The following is a 24,466-nucleotide window of genomic DNA, read 5'->3' as shown; positions in this document are numbered from 1 at the left end:
TAAATAACAAGACTTTCACGATAGTCATTGTAGCAGGCATCCTGGACACGGAAACAGCAACCTTTTCTTGAGGTCCAACTAGACATAATAAGTCTTCAGGTGAAAATCTCATGGCAGCATTACTTTTCATTCAGGCCTAGTGGTTAGAGCAGGAAGCAGGAGGTAGTGGGTTCGAACCCCAGCCGAGTCATACCAAAGACTCATAAAAATGGTACTAACAGCTGCCTCACTAAGCACTCAGCATTAAGAGGTTAGTGTAAGGACTAGCTGGCCTGGTGTCAGGATAATGTAACTGGATGGGACATCATGCTACACGTCTGTGGCATGATGCCCCAGTGCTAGACATCACTATAAACTGCAGACATTGTAGCGATATGACTGGAAAAGTATTAAAGCTACATTAAAAATCCTAATCACACGCACACTTTTCATTCAGGACAAGTAGCAATATCAAGATTTTCAAGATAGCTACTATAGTGGTCACACTGGACACATTTTCATTTTGAACTAAATATCAGACACCGTTTTGTAACAATGCCATGTTGATATGACCACTGTGACAGTCACATTAGCCACCAGATTGGCACCAGTTTTATTCAGGACCAAATAGACATCATAAGAAGTCTTCTGGTGAAAATCCAGTGTCAACAGGACTTTCTGTTCAGGAGTAGTGAAAACAGCTGTAATGCACCCTATTTTGAAATAAGTCCTAATTAGACATCATAAGAAGTCGTTTAGTGAAACCTCATTGTTGACCTGACTGTTCATTCTGAAGCAGAGGTAAGATTTTCAAGACAGCTGCTGTGATGGCCATGGATGACCCACATTTTCATGGAACATTGGGATGAATGTATGAGTAAAGTTTCCTCCAAGTACCAGGGCTACCAATAACACAAATGTGCATCCCTGATGCAACAAAATTAAAAGAAATGCATTAAAACCATAGTAATGCAAGATGCAATAAAATTTGCTGGCCAAGTCAATTTCCAGCTTAGAGAAAAGGTACAGGTTTCTCAGAACAGAGGTCAAGGATTTTCTTTGCTGTCTGTTAAGGTCATGCACATCAATTATGAATCATGTTCATTTCCTAGTGTAGCCAAATAAGTATGGTGTACGTGACCTCAAAAAGATGACACTAAGGATTCAAACTAAATTAGAATAAACTTTATGATAATAAATATTACGACCAGAGGTTTAGGTAGGATTTTAAAACGAGGAGTCCAGGACTCTCTATTCTGGAAGAAACAGGAGTCCCACCAGCAGCATATTGGGCATACTGAAGTGGCTAAATTTCCAGATGAGTAAAACCAGTGGTTGCCATTGAATTTAATTGTCTAACATCTTTACACCACTGACATATAACTTTTGTTCGTCCATTAAAGTGAGATTGAATTATGTCAGGCCAAGAAAACGTCTTACTCCATGCACTGAATTAAGCATCATAAATAGTGTTCCATGTGAAATATCAGTTCTAGTATGACCTATTACTGTCTAAATAACGACCTTGTGTAGCGAGTTCCGAAGTCAACTGAAGGGATATCAATTTTAATACATGAATATTTGAAAAATTAAAAATAAATAAAACTGAAAAGGTTTTCTGTCTCTTTATTCCTGGCATTATAATGGACATTTATCCACTTCTTGCATGCCCAACATGCACCTGAGAGGGGACTACAACTTTTGCTGGTGGAACTCCCATTTTCATCAAAATTCAAGCGAGACATGTATCTCTCTCTCTCTCTCTCACACACGTACACATAACTTCTGTTGAAACTATAAAGTGGGACCCTTTAACCTCTTGTAAGGACCATATAAAATGTAAATGTGGGGGTTCTCGTGACTCCATAAAATATAAATTTAATGGAAGCCTTAAGTACCTTAGCAGGAGGAGCAATAATAATGGATGGGTGGACAATTGATTCCATAAATTCTTCCCATCAATGACAACTACAGTTAAAAAGATAAGGTCAACAATATCAGTCCCATGTCTTGCTTGCTTCTGAAGATAAATAAATCAAACAAAAATCCACATGAAGAACTTGTATAATTACTGTGCTTACCAAAATGACATCTTGTGTCTCATAAAGCTTGAAAAGGGCATCAGCAGCTGCAAGATTTCGTGCAGCACTTTTGCTCATTCCAAAAGATTCTCCTATGTACTGCCCCTGTAGGTGAATTGTGCATCTGAAGAAGAAGAAAAATCAAACACTTTAGGGATTTCATCTAATTTTAGAGTAACAACTTGTACAAAGGTACTGTGTAATGCAATATATCACCGCTGTGCTTAAGCTTAAAAGTCTGGCTTCAACAAAAACAGACAGCAGAAGTTATCATGATTGTTGAATTGAACATTGTTTTCCATAAGAGGCAAGAAAATGATGAGATAATCAGCTTTTCATGAATTCAAAAACGACACTTTACATTTTTGCTGAATTTCGGGGGGGGGGGGGGGGGGGCGGGGGCAAAATGCAGTGACAGAAATAATTTGTCAACAACATGCATTCACTAAGGCAGAACATATCCTTTACAGTGTAATGAGAAATCTGCCAAAGTGGCCACCTGATCATTAAGAACAAAATATGAATCCAACACCTTTGTTTACAAACATTTCACTTCCATTTAAAACACCTTTCCCAAAAGAGGGCCATTTTTTGTGGTTCCTCCAATATCCTTGATATTTTAAATAACAAAATAATAGCAAGTGTAACATTTTAACAAGTACCATTTTTGTCCACAATTTATACGTATTTAAATTTTTAATATATAATCTGCATTATATGCTGGCAGTTTCTGAAACCGTGTTAAATATTAATAGTCACCATTTTAATCTGTGCCATGTTCTGCTAATCACAAGTGAACACTTCAACCAGTTAACGTCATCTGTAAGATATGCTGCAAGTCTGTCTTGAATATAGCTTTATTTGAACACTCCTCTGCATGAGCATCAACTCATGCTATTCACAGTTGGAATACAGGATTTCTACATCACTGTTTGTATTTACTTCCAATGCAAGTCAATACTGCTTTAATCCTGAGAGATTAAAACTGTCACCCACCAAAACTTCACCGTTTTACTCATCATTAACTTGTTAATTCTGCACCGATAAGATGGTGAAATACAAGATTTGCTACAATGTAATGACTCTAAAACAACACGATTTATTGTAGATAGGCATCACTGTCTTTACTCCTCATTTACAGTACCGTTTTCAAGGTGATACTGACTAAAACTATTTTCAGAATAAGAGGTCCAGATGGGTCTGATATCACTATCTTTCTTGCATAACAGCCCAGTTTCTGTAAGTAAACAACCCAAGTAAACTATCTTGCCGACTCTATAGCAAGACAACTATTTTTGTATATTCTGATAAAACTTCTAAAGATCAAGGCACAATTATTATACAATCTCATGCACATAAATGAAATCATCCCAATATCTTACTTCTTACTGAATCTGTTCAAAATAATAATGATAAAAGCTCAATACAGTTATAATGGTTAAATACTTAGCTTCAGATACAAGATTATCTTAGTTAATATGTATACGTCTTACTCATAATGAAGCCCATCCAACATTGTGATAATACTGTTGCAATCTCAGCCTATCAGATATGCAAGGTTACATCAATAATAGATATGAATTTCACGATAATTATACTCAAACAGATCTTGATGCAAGGGGAATATTTACAAAGTCTGATTAAAATCCTATGAAAACTCAGCACTATTATACACTGATCATGCTTATTTGAGAAACTATCTACAATAACGACAATATGAGCTTATGGTGGAGCAAACTCTATAACTCAGTCCCCAGAACAGTAACAAATTTTGTCAAACATACACAATTAACTCAATCATAAAATTAATTCCAATCATAATGACGCAAGACCACCTCATAAATACACATAGATCTTTGTTGATAATATCATCCAACAGCTTAACAATACTCGCCCATTTATCAAGTTTTATTGAAATCTGGTAAAAAATACTCCTATCATATGGTAAGAACTTCGGACAATGAGATATAAAATCACTTCATGAAAAAAATAGATCAGGAATATTGCTTCCCAAATACACCTCACCAGTCTTGTCTATAAAAAAATAATGATTTCCTTAAAATTACAATAAGAATTTACCTGAAGTTTTGTGCATTTCCTTCAATACGCCACTGGAGCAACATGCCATTTAGTGTGGAACTGTACTGAAGTATACAAAAGGCATGTCGCTTTCGATCAAAAGCCCAGTCTGGATGCTCCATGATAACTAGTAGCTTTACAGTCTTGCTCACATCATTAGGGTCAAATCGGTAACGTCGCAAACCAGCGATGTTGGATTCTCCATGCCTGCCTGCTCCCTTCACCATGACATCACAGATGTTTGCATCAGTGTTTGATGAATCCTCGGGACTCAACTTTTTGTGTTCAGTGATGATGGTCTTGGCATCAGATGTTGTCAGTACCTCCCATGCCTTGTTGTAAGCCTCTATCTGACTCTCCTTCCTCTTTTCTCCTTCACCTGTATCAATGTGCATGAAGTTAGGAAACAAAACATAGCATCTGACATACCATTCTACAGTTAGAACTTGCATACAAGAGCCACTGTTATGTTTAAATAGTACCCGTCATACATGACCTTTATACACAGGCTACTGCTATATCAAGTTGAATGTATGATGCTTTTATAATTTTTAGTTGACCTAATATATTATAAATTTGACAAATTACCGGAATTTCTCACTAGGTCATAACATTTTCAAGGACCAAACTTTTTAATTCTGTTACAGTTTTCTGACCAATACAATGTTGATTCTGTAGTGCCCAAAAATCTGACATTTACCCACAAGGCAAGGGGTGTTTTGGCACTGTAAACAAACATGCCAGTTACATTTAATCAAACAGGAATACAGTCCTTGATTTTTATGGCAGAATTTAAATTATGATAGGTTAGCAGACATACATAGTTATGTTATTAGTCCAAAGTTTCCTCTGACCCTTGCTACCCCCATTATAAATATTCTGAAATTTACATTAGGGTGAGTCCAAGCATGCCATCAACATGTGCTCTCTGCCTGATGAATCTGGCATTTTCCAGGTTGCTTTAACAATGGCTGGATTCTGGTTGAGAATTATATCTCTTTTTTTAAAACATTATACAAGTTTCTATTAATAATTTCCATTTTTTGTACAACAACACTAGAAAGGCTTTCTTGGTGTTTCATGGTCATCAGATCTCTGATGTCATGGACATGTAGGCCGCGAGGTATAGCTAGTTATGACTAGCAATGCAAATTGTGAGAAAATAGGGTCAAATTTCATCAACACTAGTTTCAACTTGTCTGTCAGTGGATTAAAGACAAAACGAATCTTGTACTCACAATTTCAAAGACAACTCATCTTCCTATTAAATTCATGCAGATATAACTGAATGTAAGGTCATCTAAGTTTGCAAGGCCCATTAGTAAAAGGCTATTATGCTGACATTGCATGGTGTTAGCAAATTCTACCTATCTGGTAGGCAATGCACTCTGACCCCCCCCCCAAATAACATAAAAATCAAAATTGGGTATGAAGAATCAGAGGAAAAACAGACAATAGCTATACATTTTTGATGCACAAGGTATTTAAATTAAGCTGTAACATATCCTACCTGTAGCAATAAGAATATTGTCCAGGTACAATTCACAAGTGAGTGATGTTCTGTCAAGTTTCTTGTAGATACACGTTGGTGTCAGCCCCAGATGCATGGCTGTCTGATCAATAATGTTGATGTTGTTCTCTCTGAATGGCATAGCTGATATCTGCTTGATTAGCTCCTCAAATTTAACATCCTGTGGTTTATCCTTGTTCCCTAGCTGTCCTGATCCCTTGCCATCCATTCCCTAATGGAGAAACCAACTTTGTATTAAGATTAAAAAGATAAAAATATTTTTTACATAAATAAGAATCCGTTCTAATTTCCATGTCTGGAAATGACAACTAATTAACATTCTACATACTTTCTTTGCCAAGGTACATAACCCCGTGCAAAAAATGTTCACTTGCCAATGGCTGTAGATCAAGCAATCATTCAAGTCCTGATTTTGAAATAGATGTCATGAAGAATGTTACAATGCTCTCCAACTTTTCCTTAAATCCTAGAACACAAAACATACACCTACGAACACATATTCAAACTTGCCAAAAAGACGACACTATTATCAAATAAATAAAGGCTATATGTTCAAATTCTGTACATTATCATATTCCCACATCGTGCAATGAAGGCAAGGCACATGGTGTGTGGTGTAACAAACCCCCACCAAATATTCTGTACACCCCAGTACACTAACATACAATTTATTTTTCTTTTGTGATAAACTTATTTTCTTATATAATAACACAGAAGAATCTCTTAGCTGTCATTGTTGCATATAGAGGCAATTGATTACAGACAATGCAGAAGTTGTAGCAGTTAACACTCTTAGGTAGGAAAACAATGCCACTGAACAAATGAACTGTTTTGTTTTACTCAGTTGTGTCCTGCCAGTCTTACTGTGCTGTACATACAGACCACTCACAAATCACATGATCTGGTTACAGCCTTGTTATAGTAGACGCTAAGATTTAACTGTTAACAGAAACTCTGGATTATATATCTGAGTAACTGACCACTCACATTTCCAGGATTTTGTGTACGATGTAATACAACATCTAACAGCTGTAAGTGAGATTTATTGTGGGCTAAATCAAGCTTTTGTGGGAAACTGATAAAGCTAAATTATGATTATAATTAAGGTGAATATGTTAACTGATGCACTCTTATTTCTTTGTTATTTATGCACAATACAGTGAACTCATGTTTCTTAGAGATGCAATGTTCAATGACTGAACAGTTCTTATAAACTTCAAATTTAGACGTATAATGTTGCAACCGTAAAAGGCTGCAGAACCAGACACCTGCCCACCTCCAAATAAAGGAAAGGAAGAATTTCTTTTGTTGCCTAACCTGCATCTCTGGTTCTATTTCTTGTTTGACTCCTTCCATCAGTTCATCCAGGGATTTTGTTTTCAGGGCTTCCAGTCCTTGGCTGTATGTATCAGTTTTTGTCTCCTTCTTCTTGAAACCTTTGCCTCTTGCAATAACCACATCTTCAAATTTTAAAGCACCTCGAAAGAAAAATTTGCCATTTGGCATACGTGTCTCATCTACCTCATACTTGTGTTTTAAGTTGCAGTGTGAAGCTGTTATCGCTTGCTCCACTAAAGAGATGACATTCTCTGGGAGATTCTTTGCTGACTGGATATGAAGAACAAGTTTTTCCAGTCCAGTGCGTAGATTGTTGGTCATCTTGGCAGTAACATTTGACAAGGCCTCTTGGGCAAGTTTGTCAGAACCACTTGGAACTGTTTTCTTTTGATCCATAGAGTTCTGCAACTCGAGTCTGAAAAAAAAAGATGTTACTTGCAATAAATAGTGCCATTTAATCTTTGACATGAAAAAGATGTAAACTAAATTAAAACGTTGTTCTAAAGCCCAAGTCTCAGCTCAGATTACAAATTCAAGGCACCTCCAGTAAAACTTGTGTAGTAGACAAGCAAAAACCAGGTGTGCTGCAAAGTGCTAATTGCCAATTAACAACTTCCAGTTTCTCTTTTCCATGCAGTACATTACTGAAAATTAAAACTAGCAATTTGTTAACCTGTTGTGGCTGTAATCAGTAAAACTACTTTCTAACAATTGAAATGACTGTAGTGGATTGATATTTTATGGCACAGCAACACAAGTAGGTTATTTCGTGACATGGATATTGAAGGAAAGCACCCAAACAAAAGAACATCAAGGTAGCAGACCTGGATCACCAATTCAATGTTAAGATTTCAATTTGCACACTTTCGCCTGAAAGTCAACATGCTAACCACAGTATCACTCATGTTTTGACATTAGGCTTATTGCACATCATGCACCCACATGGGGATATCTAATAAAAATATTAACACTATGGGTATTACTCACTGAATATGATAATTGAAACTTACCTTATTGCTTCAATCCCTGGGTCTTTGAGATTAAAGATTTCTGCCACACTCTTAGCTGTCAGGATATCTAACGCTTTCTGGTACACCTCATGCTTAACTTCCTTCTTGTTTGCTCCGACTGATCGCACAAGGAAAACAGAACTAAGTTTGAGGTCCCCAGTGTACATTGGCTTCCCGTTCAGCCGTATTAGCTCTTGAACATGATACTCCGTCTTCAATCCAAGCTTGCTACCTGTCAGACCATTTTCAATAGTCTGAATGGCATTGACCTTCTTGGTGTCATTTTGTAAAAACAGACAAAATCGACGAATCTGAAAAATTGTAAAAAATAGGATTGTAGATCAGAATTTAACGAAATGGATATTTTATCCACCATCTGGAACCTCATTTAAGAAATATGATGAGTTATTTTGTCAACAGCAGACAAGAATGGCTACACTAAAGATGCCCAAGTAGTGATGGGACACAAAAATAAATATCTACATCCAACCAAAATTTAAAATATACTAAAATCAAGAAATAAATAAAAAGATGCAATGGGTCTGTGAAATTATGAATACTTTTTCCTGTGCATGACCTTCAAAAGTGTTAAAATCAAATCTTAACACAGATGAAAACTATGGTGTTATCATGAGCCTTAAGTTGAACTACATTGCCATTTTTTTTCATTATACTGTCAAAACATTAACATAATGTTTATATTATTTTATCATAAAATTACTGAAGAGTCATTTTCTACAAAGCACACTGAAGACATGCTTGGCCAAGTGCTGTTTCTCAACTTGTAGAAATTCCATTGCTTTTCTACTGACCCCCTGACTGACATGAATTTGGGCTTCTATAAAATAAAGCTGAAAATCTGAAAGGGGTGTTTGGGGGTCCGTGCCCTCGATCTGGGGGTCCAGGGGGCCCCCGGCCAAAAATGCATTTGACACTCATGAAAAGCTGCTCCTGGTGCAACTTATGATCATAATATATAACAAAATAATCACTTGAAAAACTATAAAAGTTACCAAAAATTTTCAACTTGAATAATTTCACAATCAAAATCTTTATTGTCAAATGAATTTTTTGTCCAATACTATTGGTGCTTAAGTTATTTCATGTGCATGTCAGTGTTCACATCGTAATTAAGTCAATAATTAGGCATCTTTTGCTGCCAACATATTACACTTCTCTCTTTTCATAACAAATCTGTAAAACAAACACCCAAGTACATCACCTATATACAAATAATCCCATATATTCATGTCTTTTTGTCCACTGGACAAAACCTGTTGATATGCCAGTCGAGCTCTTTTTGCGTCTTTATCAAAGATTTCTTTAGCCTCCCTTTTTTGTCAACAATGATTTTGTTGGCTCAATGTGCAATTGTTTTTTTTCTTCTCAACGAGGGAGACTTTTTCCTTTCAAGTCCCAACCTGTGTTGGCGACATGCAGTGTACATATTCTGACAGAGGGCTACATCTGTTCCAGGCTCTTCCAACCACAACTTCCGTAATCTTTATTGCAGAGGACACAAAATGCCAGTCCTCTAGCGTTCAGTTTTCTTATAAACTGACCAACTAATTTTCCATCGACTTTTCGCTCCAGCCATTCCCATTTCCATACATTTTTAAAACCTTTATCTAAACTTCTCGTCTGATGGTCTCTCTCAGCAACTCGGGACACCATCTTTTGTAAGCACGCTTCTTCTTTCCATTGCCACCAGTTTCATTTACACGAAGATTAATTGGATGAATTTAAACTTTTGACCAATCAGAATACTCTTTACAAGAGTAGTGGGCTAACTAATATATGCAGCGAATATGTTACAAGGGTTGTTGCGGAATGGGACCGAACAGACAGTTTAAAAACCAGAACGGACATTATAAAAAATAAAACTGACTATATCAAGAAAAATCGGATTCAAGTCAGGAGAAAAGCAGAATTCCACTTTAAAACAGAGAAAAATCATGTCTGTTATGTATGACAAATACATGTATCAATTTAAATTTAATAATGCCATGGTTACAGCTAATTACAGCAAACATTCTACTGTCTATCAGTGCTGCACTGAATTGGAAATGGAGTCACATAGGTGGAGGTGTTATCTCAAATCTACATGACAAGACCAAACTATATATTTTGCTAATAGTTATTGTGCTGATTGTACATTGTGATAAATAATAAAACTGGTACCACAAAAGTAAAACATATGGCTGTCGAATGATACAAATAATGTGATTAAGACAAAACAAATACAACTTACTGCTCCAAAACAGTATTACCTTTTCTGCCACAGACATTTGTGACAAATCAACATCTCTGATCTTGGAAAGAGTATGGACAGGTGGGACCTTCCCTCCTCGACTATTGGCACCAGCATAATCCGAAGAACCAAGCACACCACCAGCAATAAAGCCTGTGTTGTCATCTACACCAAATCCACCACGCCCTCTTTTGCCTCCTCTCTTCTGGAAGTCATCCCCTCTCCCACCACCCCTGCCTCCACCTCTGGATACAAAGTTTCCTAAAATGAAAAGACATCTTGCAATTTGGACTGGAGGTTTTAAGATAAAGCAAAGTTAAAAAAAAAACACTTATCCCAATGATCTCCCGGTCAGTCCCACCAAATCTCAAAACGACAGCACATAATATTACACTACTCAATTTTTAAAAAATCAAACTTTTGTATGTGTGTGTGATTTGGATTTTTAACTCTTTGGTATGACTCGACTGTGGTTCGAACCCGCGACCTTCTGCATCTGAGGCACGCCTAATGAAAATATGAATACTACTAGTCCAATCGGATATTTTCCAGCATCAGACAAGCAGACTGCTGCTAATTTTCAGCCTGGAGTAAGTAATCGCATAGTGCTAGATACCAAGAGTATCTACTTATACTGAATGCTTAAATGAAACGGATTTATGCTAACAATAACATTCTAGATTTTTCATTAAATAACATATGATTCCACGATGGGCCTACCTCTTTATTTGGAAATGTTACCCTGTACAAGATAGGACCATGCAGAGTGGAAGCTAAAGACAAATTCATGGGGTAATAATAAGCCAGAACTAGTTGCATATATATTTTAAAAGATATTTTCATGCCCAGTACAAGTGTACATTTGTTAAATCCCGAACCTAAAATATCTCCTTTAAAAAATAATGTAAAGAAACTCTTCGATCCAGAATCTAAAAGTTTTACTTAAAGTTTAAATCTAACAAGATAGTAACAACAGGCATGAACAAAACTGGTAACTAGAGAGAAAGAGAGGCTGGAAAAAGCCATTTTGTTAGTAAATTCGGTTGATCCATAAATGCTCACCCGATCACATTAATGTTAGGAAAACAAAATCATTACCTCCTGAATCTAGCCATCCCAAAGAGAGACAAATTGTATATAAACCATATAGGCAAAGGGAAGAAACTCTTAGCCATTACTTCCTACTGGTTTAAGCTGGTACATCAACTTGGAATGTTGCACTGATGGGGAGGTTAGGAGGGATTTATAGAAATGTCACGAGACAAGTATTCTTGGAGAATCATAACTTACTAAATTTTTTGAATACATTCCCGTAATCATATTAGTGTTAAGAGAATGTGTAATAGGCCAGATTCCCTATATGAAGGATAGCCTGCTCTTTTAACTGGACAGAAGAACAACCAATATGATACATGACAATTACACTCAGCAAATAAGAAATTATTGAACTCCTCTTAGTGACACAATTTATAAGCAAATCCAGTAAAGCACTAAACTTCAAATATCAACTTGGTCTGGTGGTGGTGGCCGTCTAAGCAGCAAAGCGAAATCACCATGATAAAAACTCCTGATGGTTGACTGCAAACCCGCCAACAGCTTCTATTTATGTTTTGGATTAAAATGTTACATTCCAAAGCAAGGCATACTGAGATCGGTCTTATTCATGATCTGAAATCTTCATGAGACAACATTTTAAATTTCAGAGTACAACGAATGTATAACTCACTTCAGCCATGATGATTGGGAAAAAGAAATAGTTTGGTTCCATTAAAGGGCATGTAACTTGCTCACACTGTAAGTTAAGGCTAAGGATGTCAGAAAACATAAGATAATAGCTTCACTGAGGTTTTGGCAATAGGCTCAAACTAAAATGAACTGAACCATGTCAAAACACATGAGAGGTCCAATTTTGGAAACAGAAGGGATTTTGGCCTATTGCAGTCAAATTTGACTAGCAAGTCTGATAGATCTTTATCATAACCAATATCCCTCTTCCTTCAAAGTGGACATACTTCATGCCCACAAGATTCCCTCCACAATCAAAGACTGAAATTTATTTGTCCTGAACTATCCTAACAAAAGCTAGGCATGAAAGAGGAGCATGTCCAGACAGGAAAATAATATATAAATGTCACTGTTTGAATTGGTTCAGCCATCCCCCACCTAGATAAAATACAGCACTGACCAACAATTTGTCCCATATTAATTGGGCTCTCAGATACAGTTTGTAGTTCTGACCTCAAAATTTCCATATTATTTCAGTACTAGTACTGTACAACTGTAATATTTGGGGTATCTTACCTCTGCCCCTTGGAGTCCACTGGCCTTGTCCCTGTATTGGCTCCTGTCCTGATGTTACAGATGTTCCTTGACCCCAGGTGGCACCTCTGCCCCGATTTCCACGACCCCTGTTACCTCCACGACCCCCTCTCCCCCCTCGACCTCGATTATTTTGGCTATAAGCCTGCTCATAGATAATGTTGTCATCAGTGAAATCTGGACTGGCTTCTTGCTGCATGTCAAAGCTTTTGTAGTTCACATTACTATAGCTGCCATTACCATAACTACCTGCAAAGCCACCATCTCCTACATTGTTACCATAGCCACTAGTATCACCCATACTGTTTCCAATATTTCCAGTCCCTGTATTGCCATAGCCTACACTTTTGTCACCATAGTTACTGGCTCCCATGCTGGAATAGCCACCAGAAGTGTCATAATCTGCCATCTGCACATCTCCGCCATAACTAGTATATTGGTTTCCTCCAGTTCCATACATATCCAACTGGGAAACTGTATTCTCCATGCCGACATATGCAGCGTTTGTTGCTGGCTTTTTGGGGTAGGATCCCTGCATCTGATTGTCCCCAGAAAAGGGCCGTTTCTGGGACGTCATGCCACCTCCCCATCCTCCACCACGGGTAGCACCTCCTCTTATCATCTTGGCAGAATATTGTGCCTGGAGAATGGCATAAATTCAGAAAATCATGATGTATATCACAAAAAAGTTCATTCATTATTAGCATGTATTATCGGCATGTTCAATCATAAATATCTCCTAGTCCTGTGTGTAGTTTTATTTGAGTTTCGATTGTAATGCCAGAATGAAAATTTGTTAATTGCACTGCATTTCAAAGTCAAAATTTAGGTCAGAGACCTCCACATTTTTTAATCTGACCCCCAGTTTTGATACCAAGGGAATTTTTTTAACTCTCTCTTGCATTCCAAGGGATATACTGCAGTACTCTGTCGATTAGATGACACCACAAAAGGCATACACACCAACAGTTTCAATGTCTGATGGAAACATACTCCTGCATTAAATATTGTTTACAAATTTGTGCCGATTACAATTTTAAACCTTTCTAATTTATTTTGGTTTCAGTTATTGCAAAAGCATCACAACTTGTCTTTAAAAACTAGGGTTAAGAAAAGACATAGTCGTAGTTTCATTTCTGCAAGTACCTTTAATCAGTTACACTGCCAAGAGATTTTACTATACCTTTGTAAGGTTGTGATGTCACAAAACCACATCAGAAATCTAGCTGAATGAGACTGTCTTGCATGCAGAAATGTTACAACTTCATAAACTCAATTATTAAGAACTTGAAACCCAAAGATAATATCATAAGGTTTGGTTAGACACTGGTGTAAGATTTGAATCGAATCAAGCATATTATAGCAAAAACTGAAATTTTTATATTCAATACAATATACATATTCAACGCTGCAAAAGGATTATGTGCTTATGCAGAGTATTGGTTGCTGCATGGTTTACTGAAATCATATGACGCTAGTGTTTAGCAAATAATTACAAATCAAAACCCCTCTTTTATTCCTTAAGAAACAGTGCAAATAAGCCACATGTGACTAGTGGTAATATCTTTCCTACAGGAAGACCAGCCAATAAAAAATTGTCACCCTTTTGAGTTTCATCTGTAGTGACTTTTTATTGCTGGCGAGATGATAAAGAACATTTTACTTTTTCTGCCTTCGGCTTGCAACAGCAAATCAACGCATGAAGGTTATATCCTGCCAAGGCAAGCTGGGTAAAAATGCATTGCTTTGTGATGCACCATGACATATATAACCATGGCTGATAAGACAAGATTAAAACCTGCAACCTTCTGTTTAGAATCTGACTCCCTAATCAGTGTGGATCTCTGATATACAAGAGAAAAAGTCCTAAATGAATACTATATTCACCCAAAACTTAACACATACACACAAATGTCAACAGCTCAAACCCAAATCACTCAATACAAGTGTCAGCTGATCATGGACTATACCAGAGTACTTCAGTGTAGACCCTTATATGCTGGTGCATTAACAGTGTTCCAGTTAGAAATAGCAGGTGCCATCCCCTGCCCCTAATGCCCTCAGTGTTCACCCCTTTCCCTCCTCCTGGTCCTTCAAGGGTCCTCCCCACTAACTCTTTATATCATTAATATGCCTCCTTACAACTATGCTGTCTGTAAAAAGTGATATATTTTTATTTTCACAGAATGCCCCATACATTCAAAGTGTTTTTGCCATAATTTTACTTCAAAAGAAAAGACTTCCAAAAATACATCATCAGCTTCAAGTCCCGTGATTCAAAAGGATCCCCTTTCCTTTCAAAACATGCCCACATTGTAAAAGATGCCCCTCTTGCCATGCCATCAGTAAGAATTTCTATCTGGATTACTACATTATAATTGTACATCTAGGTCATCCCTGCTTACACTCAACAGTGTGATGTATGTATACTATTACCAGTAATGCACAATGGTGAACAGTTTGTGACTTTGAATCTAAAAAAAAAACAAAGAGAAAAACAATTTGCATAACATTGTAACAAGATCGATGGAGAAAAAACTAATTATACACTGCTGTATAACTGTATATACTAGATTACAAGTAGAATCCAAGTGAAAACTGCACAGACCCAGATCTGCTGCTGCATTATGTGCTGGCAGATCCGAGACTATGCAGTTTGTTAGAAAAAATTAGAAGAACAGCAGTTCCTGGTCTGTTGTTGGAAATGATGCACAAGTGAGACTGAGACAGTATGGTACATGTTTTTTAGGCAGTTGATTTTGAGTATTCATACATGGATTTATTTGTAAACAGAAAAGTCACATACTTTACAATCACGGTAAACACTTATACAGACATAACATTTAAATCTGACATAATATTCATACAAATAAATGGTAGACAGACATAACTGAAGGAAACAATGATTAAAACAAAATATTTTCAACAAATAAAAAGATCACATCACCACACCCAACATCACACCTGCACAGCAAATTGTTAAAATTGTCAATGATCCAGTAGGGAACAAGGCTGGAGAGAACCTGCAGCATAAAGTAGTGTAAAAGTGACAATGGGGTATAAAAGCTTATGATGAAAATAAGAGCCTGATCCGTAAGATGTACCCTCCCTCATAATTGTCATTTTTACACTAAACAATACAGCTCCACTCAAGCAATGACATTTTTATCAATTTGGTATACAAGGTCAAAGTGAAGCAAAAGTTGGATGAACAAGAGTAGACTGTGATGTTTACAGTGAAATATAGATTTACCATGACATTCTTTCTAGTACTTTTCACAATTCCAACATGAGGGTCTAAATAAGAATGTAATAAAATGGGCATTTTAATCTCTGGTTTGAAACTATGTCTTTTGTTTATAATGATGCAGTATTTTTGTGAATGCTGCAAAATACTCAATGACAATACCCGAGTTTTAATCATGAAGTTAATTTTTCCTTAATAACACTACAAATGGCTAAGTGACAAAGTTAGTTCAAGGTAGTACAAATCAAGTAAGATCATTTCAAAAATGCATGGTACATTCATAACTGTGCCCATACAGCATAGCTTATATTAAATAAAGGAACCGTTAGAAAATATTGACTTTACTTATGACATGAGCAATACAAAGACAAATGTATCTTATACATCCAAATGAAGCAAAATATTTTATTTGTAACTATTTAGTTTTCAGCGTATACTGCTCCATGCCTGAAGCGCAATCAGCATTTTCTGATGGTATGTCTGGCGTTTGTACATTGATATAAGAGTACATGACAAATGTCAGAACACGTCGTATGAGTGCACCTTAAAACAGTCTTGATCATTAAGCTATCTGATTCATTCAGAAACTTATCATTAACATCTTAATGATTAAGACTCAGTCTAGAATAGTAAGTTTGTGTTGCAGTGTTCAAAAAAAATTTTAAATGTAAAAAACAAAAACGAGTCAATTTGTGGGTTCATTATTAGAGAAGCACAACATTCAAACTTTAGTCTACTAGCAAAAACCTTTTTAAGCAGTTTTTTATGCGTGCAAACATTTTGTAAATTTTGAAACAATATGCCCATACTGTAAATTAAAATATTTGCAAAAAGAAAGTAACATTCCCGAAAAGCTAGGCAAAAGCTCCTGCTCAGTTCAGATGAAGCTCTGATGATCCAATTAAATACCTTTTGACTCTCGACTCCTTTCCCAAACCAGTGACTAGGGTGTTCAAATCGCCAAGTCACGGGGAGAATGATGTTCGAGCTTTACAATTAAGCTTTTCCCGGTGACTTGATTGAGACGTGTCTAGACAAAATCAAGTCACAGGATGTTCAGCAGATGGGGGACTACAGCAGATGCAGATGCCGGTGACTTGATTCGCCAAGTTACCAAGTCACGGGAATCAATCTTCGTTACTCGTAGCTGGTTACCAGTAACCTGTTGAAAATAAGAATATATCATCAAGAAGGTCACTGGCTTAGCCAGCTATCATGTAATGCAAGGCTGAAAAAAATAAAGACAAAATGAAATTAAGTGCAAGATTAAATATACTCATACTTATTTGCATCAAGCCCAAAAATGAGCACAAGGGGATCAATAAATGGGCCTGGTATGGTTCTGTTTTTGTGTTTTACAGCAAAGCAATACAAATAGGTTAAGTGCTTTAGCAATTGGAGCAATATGACATGCCCAAAGACACACCATGTAATCCAGTCTGGGCTGATCTGAAGTTAGAAGCTGGCCACATCAACTGAGCTCCTGTCAAAGTTCTCTATCTATCAAACATTTCTTACCTAAATAAACAAATTTCATAGCACAGAAATTTGTGAAAGTGTTATCAGCAGTTACATTTTTTGGGGGTAAATTTGTAGATCAGAGTCTAATTCCAAATCAGAAAGTTATGTAATTAATTACAAAGTTAATTAGCAGAGAAATCTGCTAAGCAATCATCCACTCTGGAAGAAAGATCATTCATCATAATCTCATCTTCTATAACAGACCAATTGGAAAACAGTGTCATGCAAACCAGAAAGACCTTTTCATTAAATTATAATTTCAGTACATAGGACTCAACCTGTTATCAAAATTGTATCAACCAGTAGTGTTCTCCAATACACGTTTCTTTATGGATGCAAAAGAAAAATAAAAGAATGGAGCCTCGGTGATGAATACACATCTTCAGAAACAAAACAGTCCATACATAAATTATTTAACCAGAATCACATATTTACGCTCTCAAAGAACAGGAGCAAATTTCCATTTTCATTTCATGCAAAATGACATAACAGAATGTCTCTGAGGAGTTTTAGACTTTAATTGCAGACCATTCAAGACGCAGCTCTTCCTAGTTATAGCAATGTAGTATGGGTTCATTACCATCGACCGCAGTATGTGCCAAATCATGTTATACTGAGAACCATGATATATATCGATCAGTATGATATATGGAACCATGGTATAGAGGACAGTCAAAGTTTGTTAAACAATGGTGTTTTGAACAGGAAGTGAAGACATAAGTGTCACCTTATTTTATTTCAACCTCTATTGTTATATACTGGTGTGATCTGGGTCACGGGGTCCACAGTATTACTGTATAGGGTCTGAAAATGATTGGCCAAGTTTTGGCACTAGCCTGATACCCTAAATCATTATATATTCTTCATTTGTGCATTGGGCCAGTGTGCCAAGCTATTTCAGCATATGAATTGTTTATGCATGGAATAATGTGGCCATTTCCAACATGGACATTCACAGAATATGTACCTTGTCACATGTGTAGTCTTGTACTCAATTAATACAACAATTAACCAAGCATGGTAATGCTATCATAGTTTATTTTTTGAAACAACCAACACAAAACCAGTTTTTAAAGTGTGATAGTCACTATCTCAATCTTTTTTTACTGATCTAACATGGCTTTGTAAAGGCCAGGATTTTAGTGATCCAAATCTACTAATCCTGGATTAGTATTAATTTGAATCCATACAATCAACCTGTAGAAAATTTAGTTTTGTGCATGATAACTTAGTTACAAATATAAAGTGTCATATTTAAATAATGATTTATGGTAATCCTGATTTTAGGACTAAGATGTATCTTTTCCCCTAGAACTCCAACATTTTTCCGAGTTGGGTGTCCCAGACTCCCAAATTTTTTAAAGCCCCATCATATATTATGCCTGAAGAAAAAGACAAATTCTTACATCTTATTGGCTACATTTTACTAGCAAACATAAATTAAGTGTTTTCACTGTTTAACACTCCATGCCACATTGTTACATGAAACCCATATAAACAGAACTAAATTTTTACAGTAAAACATGAGAATTGAAAAAAGCAATAGCTTATTCGTGGCTGATATTTTTTAAAAAATTATAAATATTCATGGGTCAAGTAGTTTTAAACCATTTAGCTTTGTTACATGTCTGAACATGACATTGCCAGGGATCTTCCACTGTTTTGTTTTTACAAAAATTGCTTGTTATTATTTGTAACATAGTAACACTTTCAAAGGTTATTTATTTTAAAAAAAATTGATCAGATTGCCTATATTATGTACAAACTAACAACAATAACTCTAATATTATGATCTTCTAACATTTCAACCTTTAATCAGAATATTAAATGAGGCCAAGTCTACAGCATTCCCACTCATATTTCTGGTTGATGTTCAAAACTGATGGCTGATAGATATATTCCAGGGTACAGTGGTTTTGAATTAAAAATTTTTTATGGTAAACAAATGCCCAACATCTGTCTCTTGTTTTGGACAGTAATTTGTGTCCATAAGTTTAAAAAAAACAACATCAAGCTCATGTGAATAGTATGACCATACCCTAACATATCAATCAACAAGCAAAATGATGTACTCAACCAAAGGGTGTTAATCTTACATAATGTCACAGTCTTGGCAGCACATGGTCACAGCACAGATGTTCTTTTTTATGTGAGTTATATACTGCAGTACATAAATGGGAATGGCGAATCCACCATAAATATAGAAATGGTGTCCCTACTCTCTGTACAAGTGCTAATGAAAACAGCTAATCAAGCCTTGTGCAACTTCTGCATACTTGCCATTAAACCTGCACATAAGATGTCATGGGCAATAAATAATCAAACCTGAGGTAAAAAACTGATAGTTTACCGAGTGCATCTATAATTAAAACTTCAAGGTCAAATTCAAGAAAAAGCAAATTTTAATGGTACATTTGAACAAATATACCTGAACCTAATATGCTCAAGGTGATTGCAATTATGAATAACCCCAAAAAAATAAATAAAACAAAACCCCAACTTATATCTCAGCTTTTACTCAATACCCAATCTAGCAATTCATAAATACCTGTCATTCCATTCAGACTACAGTATATCATCATATTCAGGTACTGCAAAAATCTGCAACAACTGAAATGAAACAGAAGTTACATGAGTCATTTTTTCTTTCATGATTTATCAACAAAAAAAATCACAAAATACAAAGAAGAAATATTATTCAAGAGGAAAACAGGACACATGACCATAAAAGTCAGGCCCTGAAAATTTCATTTGTGACCTACTAGTTAATGACCAGTACCACTCAAAATTGGCCAAGTCTGTGCAAAGCATGGACTGGCTCAATACACAAGTTTGACATGTGAATATTATGCATTAACATAAACAAAAGGCAAGAAAAATAATAAAATCAATACAAAACTAAAAAAAAAATCAGATAATTTATTGCTTATTTAAACAAATATTTAATTGACCTTGACATTTTTAAACTTTCAAATCACATGATCATGCCTTTTATTGGTGGATTATCACTGAATCTCAGTATGTACTTAACTTGAAGTCGAAAACTTCTCAAAACTATCAAATAAAATAAAACATATCTGATATTTTAAACCTATTCAGTGAAACAGATGAGAAAACATTTAAAGTCAGTTTATATACAGTGAATGGTCCCAATAATAAATTCACTTGGCAATTTTTTTTTAAAGAATGGGATTCAAAAATGTAAAAAAGTAAATGACATTTCATGGTTCCCACACTTCAAGGTTAACATATGACCATTACTGAATGGAATTAAAGAACATTTTGGATTAAAAAACATGCATTTTCAAATCTGAAGATGTTTCTCTTGCAAGACTCTCCAAAACATGTCGGAAAAGATGATCATGTACAAAACCACAAAATAAGTCACAGAAAATGAATCTGACTACATTCCTACAAACTGGCACGTAAAGTCATTTCAATGTACAGAATAAAAACTCTAACTTTACTTTGCTGACCCACATTCTGCTGCTACATGGAAACAACATAATAAGCATAAATTATTTTGATTCCTTTCAATCCTTTAATTGTAATTGTATTATTATTATTAAATTTCAATAATTTTCATCCTTGCTTTAAATTAAGCCTCTAATCAATTTTCTTTTCTTATTTTTGGAATTGTAACCTGCAGTTATACTGAGAATATTTTCAAAGCCATATTAACAATATGTGGTCAATGTCATTTGTCATACATTTTTTCCTAATGTTTATCTTGTCTTCTTTCTAAAATTAATGACAACTTTTCTGTAAACCTGTGACTATTCACTTATCACATTTTTAGACCTATTGCTAAATCATTTAGTATCAAAAAAATGAACTGTTCAGATTTTACAGATTGCAGTACCAGTATCAGGAAAGAGCCAGCATCCACACGTCCTTTACCCGTTATCTGTTTCAGAAATATTTAATCTGTCAGGAAATTTTGATAATCACAATTAAGACACAAACACAAGTCTCTGCAATCACAACTGTTTTCCATGTCTCCAGGCTCAACAGAGCTTGATGTGTCATAAGATTTTAACAGTTTTTGTAGTGATTACTGAGACTCCTGACTGAACAACCCAAGGTGATTACAGGTAAACTTCATGTATCAGAAACAGTTTAAAACCAATATTATGAGTGCCATCTTTGTTTTAACTATTACTCAACAGTTGTTTTTTTATTCTAATAATAGGTAATCTGATTATAATAAGCAGTGAAAACATAGCACGTTTTCTCCATTTGAATCTGTTCTTTTTAGCTTGATTAAATAATGCAACTGACTCTTATAACCAGTTAACATTATAACCAGTGTCTGCTCTGTGTGTGTGTGTGTGTGTGTGTGAGAGTTGTATGAAATACTTGGTACCTGTCATTTACTTATTTGTTATCCGTAACTACAAAAGACAAAATAATTATGTTTGTCTCATTTGTATGAGGATTCCAATCTCTATTTTTCTGCTAATAACTAACAACTGCTTTAGGGAGACAAATAGTGTAAAAGAGAAAAATGCTCTAAAAGGTTTCCATGTCCTGAACAACATATCCTTGCTCTTTTCATGCCTTGTTGTGACTTTTGAAACAATGAAAGTTCAAATATTTTCTAATTGTTTGACTACAGGCATAGTACTACAACGTAAGACACATCACCCAACATTTTTGTTCTGGGAGGTGATGGGTCTTAATGCCTAAATAAAGGCACTGTGTTTTTATGTCGACTAACAGTATAACAAAGTCAAATTTTCAGAAATATCACACACAACTGGCAACCAATAATGATGCTTTCCTCCAAAGTTATGTTTTTGTCAGACTTTACTTACCCGTATATCTTTTCTCTAATAAATTAAAATTCTCACCCCAAAAAGGACCTGTTTTCAATTTTTGTTGGCCTATATTTCAGTTGGCTGCAAAGCAATGAAAGCTGAGATCGAGTTGAGATATTATTCTTTAATAAAACGAGTAAAAATATATTATGCCTATTGGAACTGTAAGCAACATTTCATTTCATTCAAGAAACATATCCCCCACATGAACCTACTTCAGCATACCTCGACTAATGCCGCTGCATTAGAACAAATTCAAATGTATGTCAACGGAACATGAAAATGTGTCCATTTGTTACTGTCATATTCTCATTCCGCCAGGATAAAGACAGCACAGTAAGTAAATTAATTGCACATAAATTAGTGGAACAGTGTTGATATAGGCTGCCAAATGTGAGATATTCCTAAAACTGACTACTCGTTCTGATGTCAACCGACATCGGAACAGGCTATATAGTACTAATATTAGTACCCTTACTCGTACCTCGTTGACAGGGTACTAACATGAGCATATACGTGTTAATGGAGCAAGCTGGGTGTGATTCACACCCGGCACTCTTTTAGCCTAATAATAACACTTTAAACATAGTCCATGCATATAATCCAATAAATTGAGGAGTCCTCTTATTTAATACCGGAAGTATCGAAAATCATTGTAGAAATAGTTGTAAAATCTCGTTTACCTTTTTTAGCCGATATTTTCGTTTAGATCGTCTGCCATATTATTTCAAATAATGATTACTTCCGTTCTCAGCCTTGTTTGTTTGTGTGCCATATAAGGACATTGACGCCATATTTGGAAATGTAAACAAATCGTAGTAAAACTTTGGCGCCATTTGGGTCAGAAATTCTTCGCATTAAAGGTAAATACGGTTTATCGGCAACTTTGAAATTCCACCAAGAAGCGATTATTCGCACTTAACTGATAATATAGCGTAGAATATCCAAAATATGGCCTGGCAAGCCTTACATAGAAAAGGGGTCACGGCGAGAGTCTTGCGTTATCTGTCATGGCGGACAGGATACGGTTAGAGTAACCATGCCAATTTATTTTATCGTGTAAGGGCTTAATAAATTCAAAGTCAGCCAAATTTCTTTCACAACATGATTATACTTATGTAGTTGATTTCTACACTATTTGTTTTTCTGACTTTAGTGATGATTTTTTTTTGCTCCATTACATGATATGGGATCAGTTCGTAGCCTCAACCACAACAATTCAAGTTGAGGCTACGACATCGTAGCTACAGGCTATACAGCTCGCTATTTGGATAGTAAGACAGCACTGAAACAAAATCGTCATGTGCTATATCTTACATTGGACTAACTACAGGCCATGTAAATTAAATGTTCCTTCAGTAAACGTCTGTATGGAAGCAACATTCATGTCGTTATTCTCTCCATATCACAATTCTGATTAAGTCATCTTCAAATAAAAAAATCATTGGTTCACCCTACCAATATTACAAATGGTGGACGATGCAAGTGTTTCAATGCTTATTGCGACTTTATTTAAAAAGATATCAAAAGGATAAGATTTGGTAAATAATGCATATTAAAATTATACCGGAAAAATTAAATTTCCATATAATCTATAATTCTGAAAAGAAGAATAAGACTTCAAACCCTATCCTGTTGTTAATACAAAAAAATAGACTCGAGTGCGGGGTGGGCGTGCGCATGTCAAAAAGGACCGACAGTTTCCTTAAACCATTATCAGGACCATCGCAGTTAACACAATAGTGACTAATCAATATATTTGTCTTCATCATCATTTCGTACTTCTTCTCCAAAATGAAGCTACTTACCTTCGAGTAGACTTAGCGATGAAGAAAAATGTATTGTTCTCAAACGCACGCAACCTGCTTCTTGAAGTTCCCGGATGTGCCGCTATAGTCTGGTACAATAGCTCATGCAATTCATTGCAGGTTTATAAGGTAAAATCACCTACACCAGACTATGTACTTTAGGATATAATATCGCTCGGCCCCTTCCGTCAAATCCGGAAATAACTAAAATTAACTGCAGCAATGCACATCAATTTGCTGTGTTTAGTAATTCGCTTACAGCCGAGTATACCGTATGTTTTACTATTGAAAAGGCCGATAAAAATCTGATTGTGACTTTTATTCCTTCGGCAGCTATATTGTGAAAAAGGGAACAAAAGTAGTGCAGAGTGTAGTTCTCCATGTAGAACTACATACGATCGGAGGAATACACGTCAATTCGCCCCGCTGCAAATCGCCCCCGTCAAATACACCAGCATTTTTCACAAGATCGCCCGCATTTC

At 35.8% G+C, this 24,466-nt stretch overlaps 1 protein-coding gene across 2 annotated transcripts in view; it reads right to left on the bottom strand.

Moving 5' to 3' along the window:
* Nucleotides 1–24,137, bottom strand: part of LOC149779089 (uncharacterized) — a 29,214-nt gene extending 5,077 nt beyond the window's left edge. Inside the window, exons 1-10 of one of the 2 annotated variants that reach the window (XM_089939640.1) lie at nt 23,985–24,137; nt 19,905–19,966; nt 16,745–16,997; nt 12,571–13,228; nt 10,289–10,530; nt 8,019–8,329; nt 6,988–7,423; nt 5,650–5,881; nt 4,140–4,518; nt 2,061–2,184 (exon numbers count right to left, since the gene is read on the bottom strand). In XM_089939640.1, coding sequence (XP_089795766.1) covers nt 2,061–2,184; nt 4,140–4,518; nt 5,650–5,881; nt 6,988–7,423; nt 8,019–8,329; nt 10,289–10,530; nt 12,571–13,210 — 2,364 coding nt within the window. In that variant the 5' untranslated portion in view covers nt 13,211–13,228; nt 16,745–16,997; nt 19,905–19,966; nt 23,985–24,137. The remainder of the gene's footprint in view (nt 1–2,060; nt 2,185–4,139; nt 4,519–5,649; nt 5,882–6,987; nt 7,424–8,018; nt 8,330–10,288; nt 10,531–12,570; nt 13,229–16,744; nt 16,998–19,904; nt 19,967–23,984) is intronic. The other variant, XM_089939641.1, reaches the window with a different exon arrangement.
* Between the last annotated feature and the right edge of the window lie 329 nt (nt 24,138–24,466).

This window comes from Sinohyriopsis cumingii, chromosome 17, assembly GCF_028554795.1.
Source record: "Sinohyriopsis cumingii isolate HCF-2022 chromosome 17, ASM2855479v2, whole genome shotgun sequence".
NCBI classification, from domain to species: Eukaryota; Metazoa; Mollusca; class Bivalvia; order Unionida; family Unionidae; genus Sinohyriopsis; species Sinohyriopsis cumingii.
This window is presented reverse-complemented; position numbering and strand designations above follow the sequence as displayed.